Genomic DNA, 16,013 nt, shown 5'->3' with positions numbered 1-16,013 from the left:
TACATTTGCACAACTCTTAGGGCAACATACACTGAGTTTACCAAACATTAGGAACACCTTCCTAATATTGAGTTGCACCCCACCTTTTTCCCTCAGAACAGCCTCAATTTGTCAGGGCATGGACTCTACAAGGTGTCAAAAACGTTTCATAGGGATGCTGGCCCATGTTGACTCCAATGCTTCCCACAGTTGTGTCAAGTCGGCTGGATGTCCTTTGGCTGGTAGTCCTTTGGCTGGTAGACCATTCTTGATACACACAGGAAACTGTTGAGCATGAAAAACCCAGCAGCGTTGCAGTTTTTGACACAAAACGGTGCGCCTGATGCTGCCACCACAATAGTTGAAAATAAAAGTTGGTAGAATATTATTCAAAATTGTTCACAGCTGCAATGGCTGCCAAAGGCTCCTTCCACCAAGTATTAACTCTGGGGTGTGAAGACTTACGCAATCAAAACATCTTCATTTTTGATGAATTTGGAAAAATGTCTATATTTCTTCTCTCGCTTTGAAAATGCGGAGTAGGTTGTGTAGATCCTTAGGGGGCAAAACCCCCCACATTTATTCCCTTTTGAGATTTCATTTTAAGGCTCCAAATGTGAAGACTGTGCAAGGGGTGTGTAGACGTTCACTAGTGATTGTGTCTCAAAGTAGTCATTTTGTATTCGAGATGAGTGAAGCTTATCGCTACAAGACTTTTGAAATGTCAATAGATAAAATGAAATATGACATAAAAAAATCATACTTTTCCTGCTGTTGTCTTTCTGGAGGCCATAGGGTGGATAACTCAAAAACACGTTTGTGTCAGTGATGCGAATGTGAACCCTGAATGCATCAGTCACTTTACGCAATTTAACATGACCTTTTACCATATCATGTTTAGTGTGGAATTTATGCTTAAAATTATCCTTATCCAACTCAAGACATGGGTCGGGCTCCACTGCTCAGATGCTGCATTCATCATCCAATGGTTGCAGGCCACGTCATCGACTGGTTCATCGACTGACAGATTGATAGAACAAACGATGTGGTTTACTGAAACGTAAAATACCATTCCAGGCGTTTTAAGATCTGTCATGTGTCAGCAACGCCTGGGCAGATTAATACGCCCATGACCTATCCTGACCAATAAAGCTCAACAGCTTGTAGTCCTAAAAACCGGAAATTAGTTACCTCTGGTTGTTCAGCCAAAGATTGTCTATTTTATTGACAAGATAATCGAGTGACCGTTCTAACAATGGAAATATATGTCCTTAAAGATGGAAGGCAGGCGGGAAGAGGTGAGATCAGGTGGGACCCTTCTTTCCAATGAGAGAGCAGAAACGTGCATGAACAACAGGCCATAGAAATAGATAAAGGACTCATCTTTGTATCTGTGCCATTATAGCGCCTGTGATAGCATAGGCATCGCCATTGAGGCTATCGCTGTTTTAAAGTAGAACATTTTCTTCTTCATTGGCCGATTGCTCCCAACTCATAGGAATCCCCACCCAGTTGACTACTTTAAAATGGTGGAAGCCCTCAATGGCAATGTCCATGCTAAAATCGGTTTTATCCATAATGAGTCTATCTCCATGACAACAGACACAACTCCAATATTAATTTATTTTTTCTAAGTTGCCGAAATGCCACTTGAGTCCACCTATATCAGTGCATTCCTAATCTAACCAAACTTCTATTTGGTCAAATAAGCCAATTTAGCAAATTAGCAATACTTTTGTAATGTTGACCAAATTTTATACTCTTATCTCATTGACCTCCATATAAAAAATCCTCACTTCGTTGGCTTATTTCTGTGGACAGATTTTGGGCAGAGTAAAACCTGTTGTTTTGCCTCATACTCTCTGGCTCAAACATTCCTATGGGGGAAATTAATGGGGAAAGAATGGGGTTTTGGGATAGACACAGGCTTCGGAGATCTTATACACTACATGACCAATAGTATGTGGACACCTGCTTGTCGAACATCTCATTCCAAAATCATGGGCATTGATATGGAGTTGGTCCCCCCTGCACTCTTCTGGGAAGACTTTTCACTAGATGTTGGAACATTGCTGCGGGGACTTGCTTCCATTCAGCCACAAGATCATTAGTGAGGGTCGGGCACTGACTTCGGGCAATTAGACCTGGCTCTCAGTCAGCATTCCAATTCATCCCAAAGGTATTCGATGGGGTTGAGGTCAGGGCTCTGTACAGGCCAGTCAAGTTCTTCCACACTATCTCAACAAACCATTTCTGTATGGACCTTGCTTTATGCATGTAGGAATTGTCATGCTGAAAGAGGAAAGGGCCTTCCCAAAACTGTTGCCACAAATTTTGAAGCACAGAATCGTCTAGAATGTCATTGTATGCTGTAGATTTAAGATTCCCTTCACTGGAACTAAGGGGCCTAGCCCGAACTATGAAAAACAGCCACAGACCATTATTCCTCCTCTGCCAAACTTTACATTTGGCACTATGCATTTGGGCAGGTATGGTTCTCCTGGCATCCGCCAAACCCAGATTCTTCGGTCGGACTGCCAGATGGTGAAGTGTGATTCATCAATCCAGAGAACGCATTTCCACTGCTCCAGAGTCCAATGGCGGTGAGCTTTACACCACTCCAGCCGACACTTGGCATTGCGCATGGTGATCTTAGGTTTTTGTGTGGCTGCTAGGCCACGGAAACCCATTTAATGAAGCTTCCGACAAACAGTTCAGTGCTGAGGTTGCTTCCAGAGGCAGTTTGGAACTCGGTAGTGAGTGTTGCAACTGAGAACAGACCATTTTTAAGCACCACGCACTTCAGCCCTCGGCGGTACCTAGACATTTGCACTTCACTTACAGTTGACAGGGGCAGTTCAATCAGGATAGAAATTTTAAGAACTGACTTGTTGGAAAGGTGGTAGCCTATGACAGTGCCACGTTGAAAGTCACTCAGCTCATCAGTAAGGGCATTCTACTGCTGCCAATGTTTGTCAATGGCGATTTTGTGGATGTGTGCTCGATTGTATACACCTGTCAGCAACGGGTGTGGCTGACATAGACAAATCCACTAATTTGAAGGGGTGTCCACATACTTTTGTATATGTAGTGTATGTTTTGTTCTATGATATATCAGTCAGCTAACATTACCTTTATGAATTATGAAGCATTTGTGTTTGTGCATTTGTGTTCCCAAAATGGAATGTTAGTTGATGAAGATTACCACATAGAGCAACACGTATAAGATCTCATAAACCTGTGTTTACCACAAAACCACATTAATTTGCACAACGAGCCATGGTGGCGTTAATGCCAACAAAAAGACGCCATTACTATTGCTCTCTATGGTCCTGAACTACCGCTCCCAGAGGCACCGTGGGACGCAAAGACGTGACTACGTATTATCGTTGGAAACGGCGGCGATTGTAGCGGGAGAATACAGATTGTCATGCCAAAATCTGTTGTTTACATGGCGAAGAACATAAAAAACCTCGCTTCCACAATTTTAAAGGAAAATATGGAGTGAGACAAGATATGTACTTCTTTCGTAAAGCACGTTAAATGTTGACGGTACCTTTGTTACCAAAGGTCGAGTTGATAGCACAGCAAAGCCACTGGCTATCCGGTACAGCATTATTGTACATATTTTTCCAGATATCAACAGGTGAATTAACTTATTAGCTAACGTTAAGTTAGCTAACGTTAGCTAAGTAACTTGAAAGGACTCCCTGACATATTGCTACAATGACGTCGAGAGGTAAAGGGTTTATTTGCATATCACTGCAGGTTACCAGCTAACGTATTTCACTGCTAGTTAAAAATAGAGTAATGAATTTTGACAACTATTCCAACTAGCTAACGTTAAATGCATTTACAGTATTTATAACTAGTGCCCTTCAATGTTTATTGTGCCTGACAGCGTGGCAACACCCCTATGTCAACATCTTCAAACACATGAGAGTTGAGGAATGGAAGAAGACCTCAAGAGAGGGAGATGTGACAACCTATATGGTAGGCAACACTACTCTTATACCTTAACAAATCACTCTTATTACCCAACCAGCATTGGAGAGAGGAGGCAACCTGGGGTGGCAATCATGTCAAAGGTACTCAATACCTTGTGCCCACTCTCTCCCCTCCTCCAATCAGAGAAGTGAGGAGAAGCTCTGAGGTTGACCCCCTTTAGACCTTCTCATCCAATGCCCCAGCTTATGTCCGATGGAAAATGAGGAATCAGAAACTACTTTTGAGATTCACCCCAGGTCTTCAGTTTGCTTTTAATTGTGACTTTTCATTATGACATTTTGACAGGACAAAACACTGATGTGTTCAGTGTTTCGGATCCGGGGGTCCATTCCAGCCAGCAATTACATCCTTCTGCCCAAGACCAGCACTCAGTCCCTGGGGCTGACAGGACGCTACCTCTACCTGCTCTTCAGACCCAGTCCTGCCAAACACTTTGTAGTGCATATGGACATCGCTGCTGAGGTACAGACTGGGGACATCATTTTCAGTCCTGGCCCTTTCTTGGGTTGAATTCCGCATTGTTATGTACAGCTTGGGTGTACCATTATTTTCTGTATTGGCACACTCCATTGTGGTTGTCATTCCAATTGATGGAACTAGGGTCTGGTTTCAATGATAGAGGTACTATGTCACTGCCTTTGTCAATAAGCGTAAAAAATACTCAACCAAAAAATCACGAGGCAGACATTTCAGAATGTCGCGATTCAAAACCATAGTTTGGGGGGAAAACATTTGCAGTGGTTCTCGTTCAGCTAGTTTATGCAAACCAGCCTCTTGATCTCCATCTCGCTAGCAAATATTTTGTATTTTATTCAAGCGGACCTAGGAAGTGACGTAGTTCCTCAATGCCAAAAGAGTCCATCAAACCAGACCCTAGTCACTGTGTTGCTTAGGGTTGGGTTTTCGAGACTAGGAAGGAACACAATGGCATTGTCAGGCATGTAATTACATACTTTATAAAACTGATTTATATAGGATATCTGTGTTGTGAGGCATGTTATTATTCAACAAGGGCATAGTACTTAGTATTTTGATAGTATGATGGATTGGCATAGCACTGATCAAATAAATATATGCCTCATAATTCTAAGGAATTTGCCGTGTTAAAAGTGAAATAACATTACTATTCAGAACAGTCTGTCTCCTCTCTCCCACTTCCACGACACTCAATACCTGTTTTTATACTGAACAAAAATATAAACGTAACATGCATCAATTTCAACAATTTTGCTTAATTACAGTTCATATAAAGAGATCAGTCAGTTGAAATAAATGTATTAGGCCCTAATCTATGGATTTCACATGACTGGGAAGGGGTGCAGCCATGGGTGGGCCTGGGAAGGCATAGGACCACCTACTGGGCTGGCGTGGTTACATGTGGTCTGCGCTTGTGAGGCCGGTTGGACATACTGATGTATGGATGTACTACCACTGAGGAAGTACAGTTCCCGCGCAGCCCAGTCAAAACTGTTCGCTGCTCTGGCCCCCCAATGGTGGAACAAACTCCCTCACGACGCCAGGACAGCGGAGTCAATCACCACCTTCCGGAGACACCTGAAACCCCACCTCTTTCAGGAATACCTAGGATAGGATAAAGTAATCCTTCTCACCCCCCCCTTAAAAGATTTAGATGCACTATTGTAAAGTGGCTGTTCCACTGGATGTCTTAAGGTGAACGCACCAATTTGTAAGTCGCTCTGGATAAGAGCGTCTGCTAAATGACTTAAATGTAAATGTAAATACTGCCAAATTCTCTAAAACAACATTGGATGCAGCTTATGGTAGAGAAATTAGCATGAAATTATCTGGCAACAGCTCTGGTGGACATTCGGGCAGTCAGCATGCCATTTACAATCTCCCTCAACTTGAAACAGCTGTGGCATTGTGTTGTGTGACAAAACTGCAAATTTTAGAGTGGCCTTTTATTGTCCCCAGTACAAGGTGCACCTGTGTAATGATCATGCTGTTTAATCAGATTCTTGATATGCCACACCTGATAGGTGGATGGATTATCTTGGCAGAGGAAAAATGCTCACTAACAGGGATGTAAAAAATTGTGCACAACATTTTAGAGAAATGCTTTTTGTGCATATGGACAATTTCTGGAATCTTTTATTTCAGCTCATCAAACATGGGCCCAACACTTTACATGTTGCGTTTTATATTTTTGTGGAGTACAGTAGCATGCCTCCGGAACTGATTCTCAGTAGAACACCACTTGTTCCTTGTGGGATTGCTCTACCTGCTAGAATTGGCTGCTTTCTCATGTGTTTTATACCCAACCTTTCATTTTGAAAGTGCTGTAGTTCCTATGGATTTAAAACCCAAGGTTATTTTACCACCACTCATTGGGGATTATGACATTTAGTTGAGATCTTAACTGGAATTGGGAAAATAAGCCTTCTAAATCTGTCCATCTAAGCTTCTTAGATTTATCCATCTAATTATTGAATGAGTAATATAAATCTCTCTAAGTTTTAAGCCTACAGTAGTTCATTAGACTAGTTGTTTTGGTGCCTCTATAATACAGTCTAGGTTTTAGCACCGCGAGTGACACGTTCAGCTCTGTTATTGTCTTGTCTAGGGTTTTGGGGGATTATGTTATTCTAATATCCTTGCATTTAGCCAGGGCCATATTCATAAAGCCTCTCAGAGTGGGAGTGCTGGTCTAAAATCAGTTTTCCCTAGATCATAATGAATAAGATTAGTAGGGGACCTGATCCTAGATCAGTAATCCTATTCCGAGACCCTTTATGAATACGTGTGCTGTTCAGGCGTTCAACCATGGAACTCTCCTTGATAAGTTACCAGACAGAATCATGACTGGTCTTGTTGATTCCAGCTTTATGGATGTTACATTTGCAGGCAAAATCACAACTTGAATGTCTCACAGAATGGACAAACAAAATGTAAATTAAGCTTCTGATGTGTGTGTCTATAGGTCCCCTTGGAATACCCAAATATTGGCATGTTGGCCAAATAAAACAGAGGCATTACTTGTAACATTAAATGGGCCAGATTTTGGGGAGACTGAACATATTAGCAGAAGTCTGAGTTTGTAAGTCTCTTAGGTCAAAACATGAATAGGCATTTTGAAGGAAAGGCTTGGCTGAACACAAAAAAAAGGAAACATTTGAAAAGGATGTAATTTCCATTATTACTTTAGAGTGGAAATACAACCGTTATGGATATTACACCCATTGACATTCAAATCTTAAAGATTTCTTTATCAAAATCTATCGTAACACATTTGTTGGCATCCTGGAACTTTTGTAAAATGTCAGCAGATGGAACTGTACCTAAATAATGTCTGCACTTCAAAATATACTGAACAAAAATATAAATGCAACAATTTCAAAGATTTTACTGAGTTACAGTTCATGTAAGGAAATCAATCAATTTAAATAAATAAATTAGTTCCTAATCAATGGATTCACATGACTGGGCAGGGTCACAGCCATGGGTGGGCCTGGGAGGGCACAGGTCCACCCATTGGGGAGCCAGCCCAGCCAATTAGTATTAGTTTTTCCCCACAAACAGGCTTTATTACAGACAGAAATACTCCTCTGTTTCATCAGCTGTCTGGGTGGCTGGTCTCAGACAATCCCACAGGTGAAGAAGTCTGATGTGGAGGTCCTGGGCTGGCTCGGTTACACGTGGCCTGTGGTTGTGAGGCCGGTTGGACGTACTGCCAAATTCTCTAAAACAACGTTAGAAGTGGTTTATGGTAGAGAAATTAACATTACATTTTCTGGCAACAGCTCTGGGGGACATCTTTTATTTCAGCTCATGAAACATGGGACCAATACTTTACATGTTGCGTTTATATTTTTGGTCAGTATATATACCTTATGGATAATTACTGAATGAGCATGGTTTCATTTTGGAATAATTCACCTTTTTTGTCAGGGTGACCTTCCCCTGGGATTGCCCGTATGGTTTCTTGCTACCATTCTAAGTTTTGTCGCATCTACCTCGTCTCTGACTCTACCTGGGTTCCTTGTCTTGTGGATTTCATAACCACGCCTTTATAACAATTAAATCATGATGAGACATGAATTTGTTCAACCATTTATCTGAACGTGTTCGTCTTAACACATACGAACCCCCATGATGCTCTGCCGCACAACCCCAATACACAACTCTCTCTACATGAACTGTTGGGAGAGTCTATTCTACAAGTCCAACCGTTTAGGTGCCCGCCTATCTCTCGTAGTGTTTGGTGTGTAGCCCATTCACTCACGCTGACCAGCTCCAATACTTTGTTCTTAACTAGAGCTTCGAAGTCAGCCTCGACTTTTGGTTTGATAGTATAAGTTAAGCGTTGTGCTTTCAAAAACTTTGGTTTGTGTCTGACACGAGATACAGCTGCCCCTGTGTCAATCTCCATATGCACTGGCTGCCCCTCTAGTAAGGGAGAGACATAGTAGCCATACCCCCCCCCCCAGCAACAGTCAGGATTTTCAGTGTGACTTCCTTGTCTGAGTCTCTCACCTCAATGTTCTCTGCTCAACAGCGTGAACATATATTTTTCTTTTGTTGGAACGTCTGTTTGTTTTCAGTCTTTGACGTTTTCTCTGAGCGCGATGTTGCCGGCAATTCATGTCCTTACATCAGCACGTAGATGTCTGATGTCCCGCTTTGCCACAGCGGAAGCATGTGCCTTGATTTCCCTGTCTCTGATTCTCAGTTGAGATAATCAGGGAAAGTGCACAACTGCTGAGCGTCTATCATCTAGGTCACATATGTCAGAGTCAAGGCCCGCGGGCCACATCCGGCCCGCAAGAAGGTTTTTTACGGCCCCTGGGATGATCTTGATTTATTATTAGAACCGGCCCGCAGCAAGCCGGCAGCCCGCAGATCTTTTACACGCACCAATACTACATTTCCCACAATGCAAAGGTGACGCACCGAGCAGTAGGCTGCTTCATTTCAATATTTATTGGCACAGCAGTCGTCAGCATCACAGTAAAATTAACTTTCAGATACCCATCAAAAATGGCAAAACGGAAGGTGGATACTGAGAACCGGGGGTTTCAAACAAGGTGGGAGTCGGAGTATATGTTCACGAAGGTAGCTGGAAAACCTGTGTGTCTTCTGTGTGGAGAAAGTGTGGCGGTACTGAAAGAGTATAATCTGAGACGACATTATGAAACGAAACACGCGGACAAAAACAAGAATATGGACATGGAACAAAGGCTACAAAAGGCAGAGGAATTAAAACGAGGCCTCAAATCTCGACAGGCTCTGTTCAAAAAAGCCAAATCACAAGGCCAGGCTGCTGTCAAGGCCAGTTTTATTTTGGCAGAAGAGATCGCTAAATCAGCCCGGCCATTTACGGAGGGGGATTTCATCAAAAACTGCATGATTAAAGTTTGTGACGAAGTTTGCCCAGAAAAAAAGGCAACTCTTTTTAAATGTGAGTCTGAGCAGAAACACCATTGCCGAGAGAGTAGACCAGTTGTCCATCAATCTAAAAGAGCAGCTTGTGAAAAAGGGAAAAGATTTTATTGCATATTCCTTGGCTGTGGATGAGAGCACCGACATTTCTGACATTGCCCAGTTGTCAATTTTCATCCGCGGAGTGGACTCCAACCTAAGCGTGACAGAGGAGTTTTTGGCTTTACGTCCTATGCATGGCACAACTACGGGGCATGATTTGTATGAAGAGGTGTCAAGATGTGTAAATGAGATGGAGCTGCCTTGGGAAAAACTCGTGGGTTTGACAACCGACGGAGCACCTGCGATGTGTGAACACAGGAGCGGACTGGTGGCGAAGATACGGGAAAAGATGCAAGAGGAAAACGCGACAGGTGAGCTGACAGCTTATCATTGTATCATACACCAGGAAGCGTTGTGCGGTAAAGCCTTGAAAATGGAGCATGTAATGAGCATCATCACGCGCACAGTTAACTTTATCAGAGCCAAAGGTTTGAATCACCGCCAGTTCAAGGCATTTCTGACGGAGTTAGAAACGGAGCATGGTGATTTGCCTTATCACACAGAGGTGCGATGGCTAAGCCAGGGAAAGGTGCTTCAAAGATGTTTCGAGCTTCGTGAGGAGATTTGTCTGTTCTTGGACAGCAAAGGGAAAGACACAACACAACTCCGAGACGAAATGTTTCTGTGTGAAATGGCTTTTCTGTGTGACATTACGAGTCATCTGAATGCAATAAACTTGCAGCTGCAGGGTCGGGATCGTGTCATCTCTGATATGTACAGTACAGTGAAGGCATTTAAAACCAAACTGACTCTGTGGGAGACGCAGATGCGGAAAGAAAATTTGAGCCACTTTCCCAGCTGCCAGACCATGAAAGAGAAGCTCTCTACCAGTGCGTTCCCGAGCACACAGTTGGCTGATAAAATAGGTATGCTTGCCGCTGACTTTCGACGCCGATTTGCTGACTTTGAAGCACAAAAAGCAGGTTGGAACTGCTCGGTAACCCATTTGCTGTTGACGTGGAAAGCTCACCACCAAACCTCCAAATGGAGTTGATTGACCTCCAATGCAATGATGCACTGAGGGCAAAATATGCGGCAGTGGGTGCTGCGGAGTTCGCCCGTTTCCTCCCCGGCACAATGCCCCAGCTGCGCATCCAGGCTGCTCAAACGTTGTCTATGTTTGGCAGCACATACCTGTGTGAACAACTGTTTTCTTTGATGAACCTGAACAAAACATCACACAGAAGTCGACTTACTGCTGAACACCTCCACTCAATTCTGAGGATTTCTTCAGCTCAGAGCCTTACCCCGAACATTGATGAACTTGTGGAAAAGATGGGACACCACCAAGTATCACCCTCAACCTCAAACAAGTGAACATTACTGTGCAATCACATATTTAGAGTTTTTACTCAGTTCAAGTTTAAAAGTTAAAATTTAATATTTGTTTTCACTGCATGTTACTTCTCCTTAAACAAAGTGTTGTTTTTGATTAATAGATTTTTGCACTTTATTTTTTTGTATTTCAATCCAATTATATTTTAAAAATATTTCAGTTGAGTGGATGATAGAAAATTGCTATTATTGTTTTTTCTTTGAAGTAAATTTAGCCCACTTTTGCTAAAATAGAAAATATAGTCTACTGATGGTGCCTTGAATACCGGTTTCTTTCATTTAATGTTCATGTTATGGGGATATTTATATAAAGGAAATTTGTCTTTTGTGTCTGTTGAAAATTAAAGATTACTGACAGAGCCATAAGAAAATATTGCTTTATTTATCTGATCATATTGTAATATATTTGTTAGGTTTTCAGTAGGTTCAATTAGGTTCACTAGACTATATGCGTCATTTAAAAAATTTTCAATGAACATTCGAACAGTCCGGCCCTCGTCTTGTAGCTGATTTTTTTATTTGGCCCTCCGTCCATTTGACTTTGACACCCCTGATCTAGGTCCATGGACACACTGACTTCAATGGCCCTTGCCAAGGTCAGATTACTTTAAGTCAATTGTCTCTTTTGTGTAGTGTTAGCAATTGATGTTATTATTCAATAACACAAACTCCAAAGCAAATCAGGGGGAGAAAAATAGGTTTATTTGAGAAGGACAAATCAAGATGTTATGCTGGGAGGTAGATGTTCAGTCTCCCCTGTCCTCAGCTTTTCTCCACCGAACAAAGGAACAGGATGCCATTTATATAATCCCCCCACACTATCCTGGGGTTGACCAATCAGAAGTCCTTGCAGGACAACTGGCCAAATAACAAGTGTGAGTTCAACCATTTATTTGACCTTGCTCATCTTAACACATATAAACCTCTATGATGCTCTGCTGCAGAACCCCAATACACAAGACCTAGTACCTCATTTTGACAAGGTTGATTTCTTCTACCCCAGGCCACTCAAAACCATGCTTAAAAGTTGGACACACTATATCATTCTGTCATTAGATTTGCCTAGGGGTTCAGTGGATCACTTATCACTCTCCTCATGGTTGCAAAGAGTGAAATAGACCTTTTCTCACTCTAGATGTAGGGTTGTGATGGTCCTGGAATTTAGGATGACTAATTGGCCAGACTAATGACTGCGGTCTCTGTAACAGTTTGAATAGCAAAAATAAAAACATATTTTTAGACGCACATTTTCTCCTTCGCTCCTGATTGCATGTGCTGCAATAGAAACATAATTAATCTATGAGTTATATGTATATGTGTGCTGCTGCTACATTGTGGGGGTTGTTACCTCTGCAACCCGAGACTTTGTTGCTCCTTGCCGACTCAAGAAACTAGCAAAGTTTCATCACGTTGTTAAGAGTCCATTTTTACCTCAAACAAACTAAACTGTACAAATAAGTATTCACATTTTTACCAATTATCAGTACAACCCCACCATAAGAATTACAGGTACTATATTTGACCTCCCTGTTTCCTCTGCTGTTTTTTGTAGGAGGGCCAGGTGATCCGTGTCTCCTTCTCCAACCTGTTTAAGGAGTTCAAGTCCACGGCCACCTGGCTGCAGTTCCCCTTCCTGTGTGGAGCGGCCAAGGGCTCGGTGTACGAGAGCACTGCAAAAACAGCCAGACACGGTGAAAACATACATCTACACCGAACATAGTGACACAGTTACAACAACAATCATGTTCAAGCAAAACTGGTTGAATTGTAACAGCTAAAAGCTGGTCATTTGAATCAGATTTGTCGAGTTTTGTCTTCTGTGATGTCTTCACTGAACATGCCTAAACCAGCAAATTACAATTGTACTGCGGTGTTCCTTGATCATGACCAAGTTCTTCTATTGGCCAGGACTGGTGGGTCCCGCCCCCTCTACAGTGCGTTGGACCTGTCTGATGATGGACCTGCAGTACATTCTCTCTGTCTACCTCAACCGCCGCCACAGCCACCTGAAGACAGTCAAACTGTGTGCCAACATGTCAGTGAAAAACATGTTCACCAGTGACCTGGTGCTAGACCCTGGTGAGACTGAGACCCAAAGCTGTCACAGGATTTTATAATAGGATTATAATGTAATATAGTGTTAGATGCTTCATGTCAGGTTTACCAAGGACTGTGTATGTGCACAAAATGAAATTGCAATCTGGGAGAAAATTCCTGGCTCAAAGTTTTTAATGTTTCCACAGAACTAGCTATTAGTTACCTTTTTTATTAGTAATAACGTGTCAGCTTTTGTCATTGAGGAAGAATGTTCCCTGTGATGGGAGAGGCAGTCTTGCAGCGCAATCTGCGTCACAAATAGAACTGACTACTATTTTACAGGCTGACTCCACCGCTCGCGTTGCAATATAAATAAAAAAATCTATATTATTCCATTATTGCACCCACACTGCTCGCGCGTGCCAACGAGCATCTGTATTGCCAAGGGCTTAAATAGAAATCGGTTCTATTTCTGATGCAGATCGCGCTGCATCTCCCATCTCCTCATTAGTTTATAGAAGCAGGTACCCACGTGCCATCTCATTGGTTATACCCACGTGGGTGACTGAAAGACGAAATCGGTCGGTGGCGGTAATGCATGTAATTTATGAAAGTTGCCAATCGCAATATAAAGTCAAGAGAAGAAAAAGCCTAGAAGGACCAGAGATGACTAGAAACGATTCGGTTGACCATTTTATGTGTGGATTAATTATCGGAGTAGAGGACCTTGTGCATTTCAGGTAAAATAACAATGTTTATCCCAGGACAAATTAGCTAGCAACAGCAAGCTATCTAAATAGAACACATTAGCTAGCTAGCTAAATTGCTATAAAGGTTTAATTCTTTTCGATCTGTCCCTAAATTAATGTAATTGGTTCAGAGTTTTGATATTTTAACTTGCGTGTTGTGAGCGCGTTTGGTGTGGGGGCGACAAAATAAATTGTTAGCGCTTGGCAACGTAGACGCTCGTTGGCGTGTGCGAGCAGTGTGGGTGCAATAATTGAATAATATAGATTCAAACATGTATTTTGCAACACGTGAGCGGTGTAGTCCGCCTGTAAAGTGCCAGCAGTTCACGCGCATTTGCTAGTGAAAGAAATTAAATGAAAGTTAGAAAAATAACTGGTCGCACAATGCTGCGTCCCATTAGTTGTATTTTCCACGTAACGTTATGAGCATCACGCAACCTGATAGACTGTAACTGTAATTGTGATCCACGTCACAAAAAGCATTACAAAAGTATAATAAAAAATAAATAAACATATTGGCATTAAATGGAGTCGGGATTTTAGATGACTGCACGATGAAGAATGAATGAGTGTCTGGTATTTGCTATAGAAGTAATGCTTCTAAAATGCCTTTGCACTAGATTTGAGATTTTATACATCTTCGAAACTCTGAAGCTACTCTGATAGGAGTGGAACTCTGGCTTTTACAGCAGATGACCACACCATCTGTGACAAGGATCGACGAGTTGTGCGTTCCGAGATGCCGTTCTCCACTCCGCTGTTGTGCTGCTATTTGTTGTTTGTTGCCCTATTGCACAATTCTTACCATTTTCCTTTAAAAAAAAAAAAAAAGAGTTGTACCCCTTTTTCTCCCCAATTTTGTGGTATCCAATTGTTTAGTAGCTACTATCTTGTCTCATCGCAAGCCACGGCCACGTTGACTCACTGTCTGTAGGAGCAATCCATTTTCATGAATGGGGTGGTGTACCTAATAAACTGTCCGGTGGGTGTATAGCTACCACATAGTTAAACAAAAATATATTTAGGTTAAGGGCTCATTTTCTTCAGGATGTTCAAAAGCCTGGGCCTTATCTATGCATTTTTATAGAAATAGCTAAGCCTATTTACGAGACCATTTCCTTAGTATGGCATATTTTTTTTAGTTTATAAAATGTTTAACAGCTGAACCTTCAACCTGCTTATTTCAGACCATTTCCTGAATTTGAAGTGCATTTTTTTCTACTTGACATTTTTCAAAAACAGCTGAACTTACTTATTCATGGCCATCTCTTGAGTTTAAAATAAAATAATTATTCAATTCAACCACAGTGCAATTGACCAGGCTGTGTGGGGGTGCAATCAATTGTGTTCATTCATTGTGCCTCCCTCAAGGTTCTAGCCCGGCTCCAAGGCTAATCGATCTCTTCAATATACTTCAATATACTTCCTCATCTTTTTATCCTTTGTTCATTTCCCTCCAGGAGTGTCCTTCATTGAGGCAAAGCAGGCCGGGTTGGCGTCATCTCTGGGCACAGGCCCCATGCCTAGGGAGATGTCCTTCCCTGTGCCCAAGGGAGGCAGCTGGCATGACCTCTATGACTACATCAGGTGGGTGGCCTCACCAGGGTGGTATTCAAATGGGAGAACACTTATTTGAAAAAGCGAGCGACTACCTGGACTTGTCCAAAAATAACTGCTTGTTTTCGTTGTCTGTTAAATAACATTTTCAAACTTTTTTCACCGGTATGCCCTAATGAACTGCTATCCAGTTACCGTAGACAGGGTGAATCGAGCTGCTGTCACAATTCAAATCAATTGCTGACGCTATGCACATTTTCTAGTTTCAGTCGGTATTGAAGTGTCAACTTGCCTTTCAACTGCTTCTTATGTTTAAAACTTTTGAGCTGCTACTTTGTTTATTCTAACAGGTTTCCATCAGACGGAGCCAAGATGCCCTTTGACTCCATTCAGAAAGGTTATCCCAGCTCTGTATCTAGTAAGTGGACAGCACTATAACACCTATGAATGTTTGATTTACTTCTAATTCCTATGAAGTTAAGAATAGATGTGCCTAAGCAGCAATTGTGACAAATGCCGTGATTACTATGTTAGTGTATAATTACAGTAGAATGAAAACATTAATTGCACAGTACAAATTCTGTGGTAACAGCACGTTATTGTTGTCTTGCCCCAGCATGTTCCCCAGCAGAGAGGAGTCCCATGAGAGAGATGTCTCGCAGTGTAAACATCAGCAAACCAGTGCAAGACAGAGTGTCACTCATCCAGCAGATCACCACCCCCAAACTAGTAAGACAATAGCCTGGGTGGGTGGGTGGTTGGTTGGTTTGTGTGTGTGTGTGTGTTCTTTGTGTCTGAAATTGTATTTTCATGCTCTAAGTATATGTGTATATCTGTGGTCGTCCC

At 42.1% G+C, this 16,013-nt stretch overlaps 2 protein-coding genes across 2 annotated transcripts in view; both read left to right on the top strand.

Moving 5' to 3' along the window:
- The first annotated feature begins 3,356 nt into the window (after positions 1 to 3,356).
- The window catches only part of wdr90 (WD repeat domain 90), an 89,244-nt gene continuing 76,587 nt past the window's right edge, over positions 3,357 to 16,013 (top strand). The window contains exons 1-8 of the mRNA XM_029629434.2: positions 3,357 to 3,718; positions 3,881 to 3,972; positions 4,273 to 4,449; positions 12,377 to 12,515; positions 12,733 to 12,903; positions 15,071 to 15,197; positions 15,518 to 15,585; positions 15,784 to 15,896. Coding sequence (XP_029485294.2) covers positions 3,706 to 3,718; positions 3,881 to 3,972; positions 4,273 to 4,449; positions 12,377 to 12,515; positions 12,733 to 12,903; positions 15,071 to 15,197; positions 15,518 to 15,585; positions 15,784 to 15,896 — 900 coding nt within the window. The 5' untranslated portion in view covers positions 3,357 to 3,705. The remainder of the gene's footprint in view (positions 3,719 to 3,880; positions 3,973 to 4,272; positions 4,450 to 12,376; positions 12,516 to 12,732; positions 12,904 to 15,070; positions 15,198 to 15,517; positions 15,586 to 15,783; positions 15,897 to 16,013) is intronic.
- LOC135564017 (general transcription factor II-I repeat domain-containing protein 2-like) lies at positions 8,730 to 11,373 on the top strand. The gene is given in 3 exon segments (XM_065008412.1): positions 8,730 to 9,384; positions 9,386 to 10,406; positions 10,409 to 11,373. Coding segments are annotated over 3 exon segments (1,818 nt in total). The 5' UTR covers positions 8,730 to 8,985; the 3' UTR covers positions 10,807 to 11,373.

This window comes from Oncorhynchus nerka, linkage group LG23 (genome assembly GCF_034236695.1).
Source record: "Oncorhynchus nerka isolate Pitt River linkage group LG23, Oner_Uvic_2.0, whole genome shotgun sequence".
Taxonomy (NCBI): domain Eukaryota; kingdom Metazoa; phylum Chordata; class Actinopteri; order Salmoniformes; family Salmonidae; genus Oncorhynchus; species Oncorhynchus nerka.
Note: the sequence above shows the minus strand (reverse complement) of the source record. Positions and strands in the feature narration are given on the sequence as shown.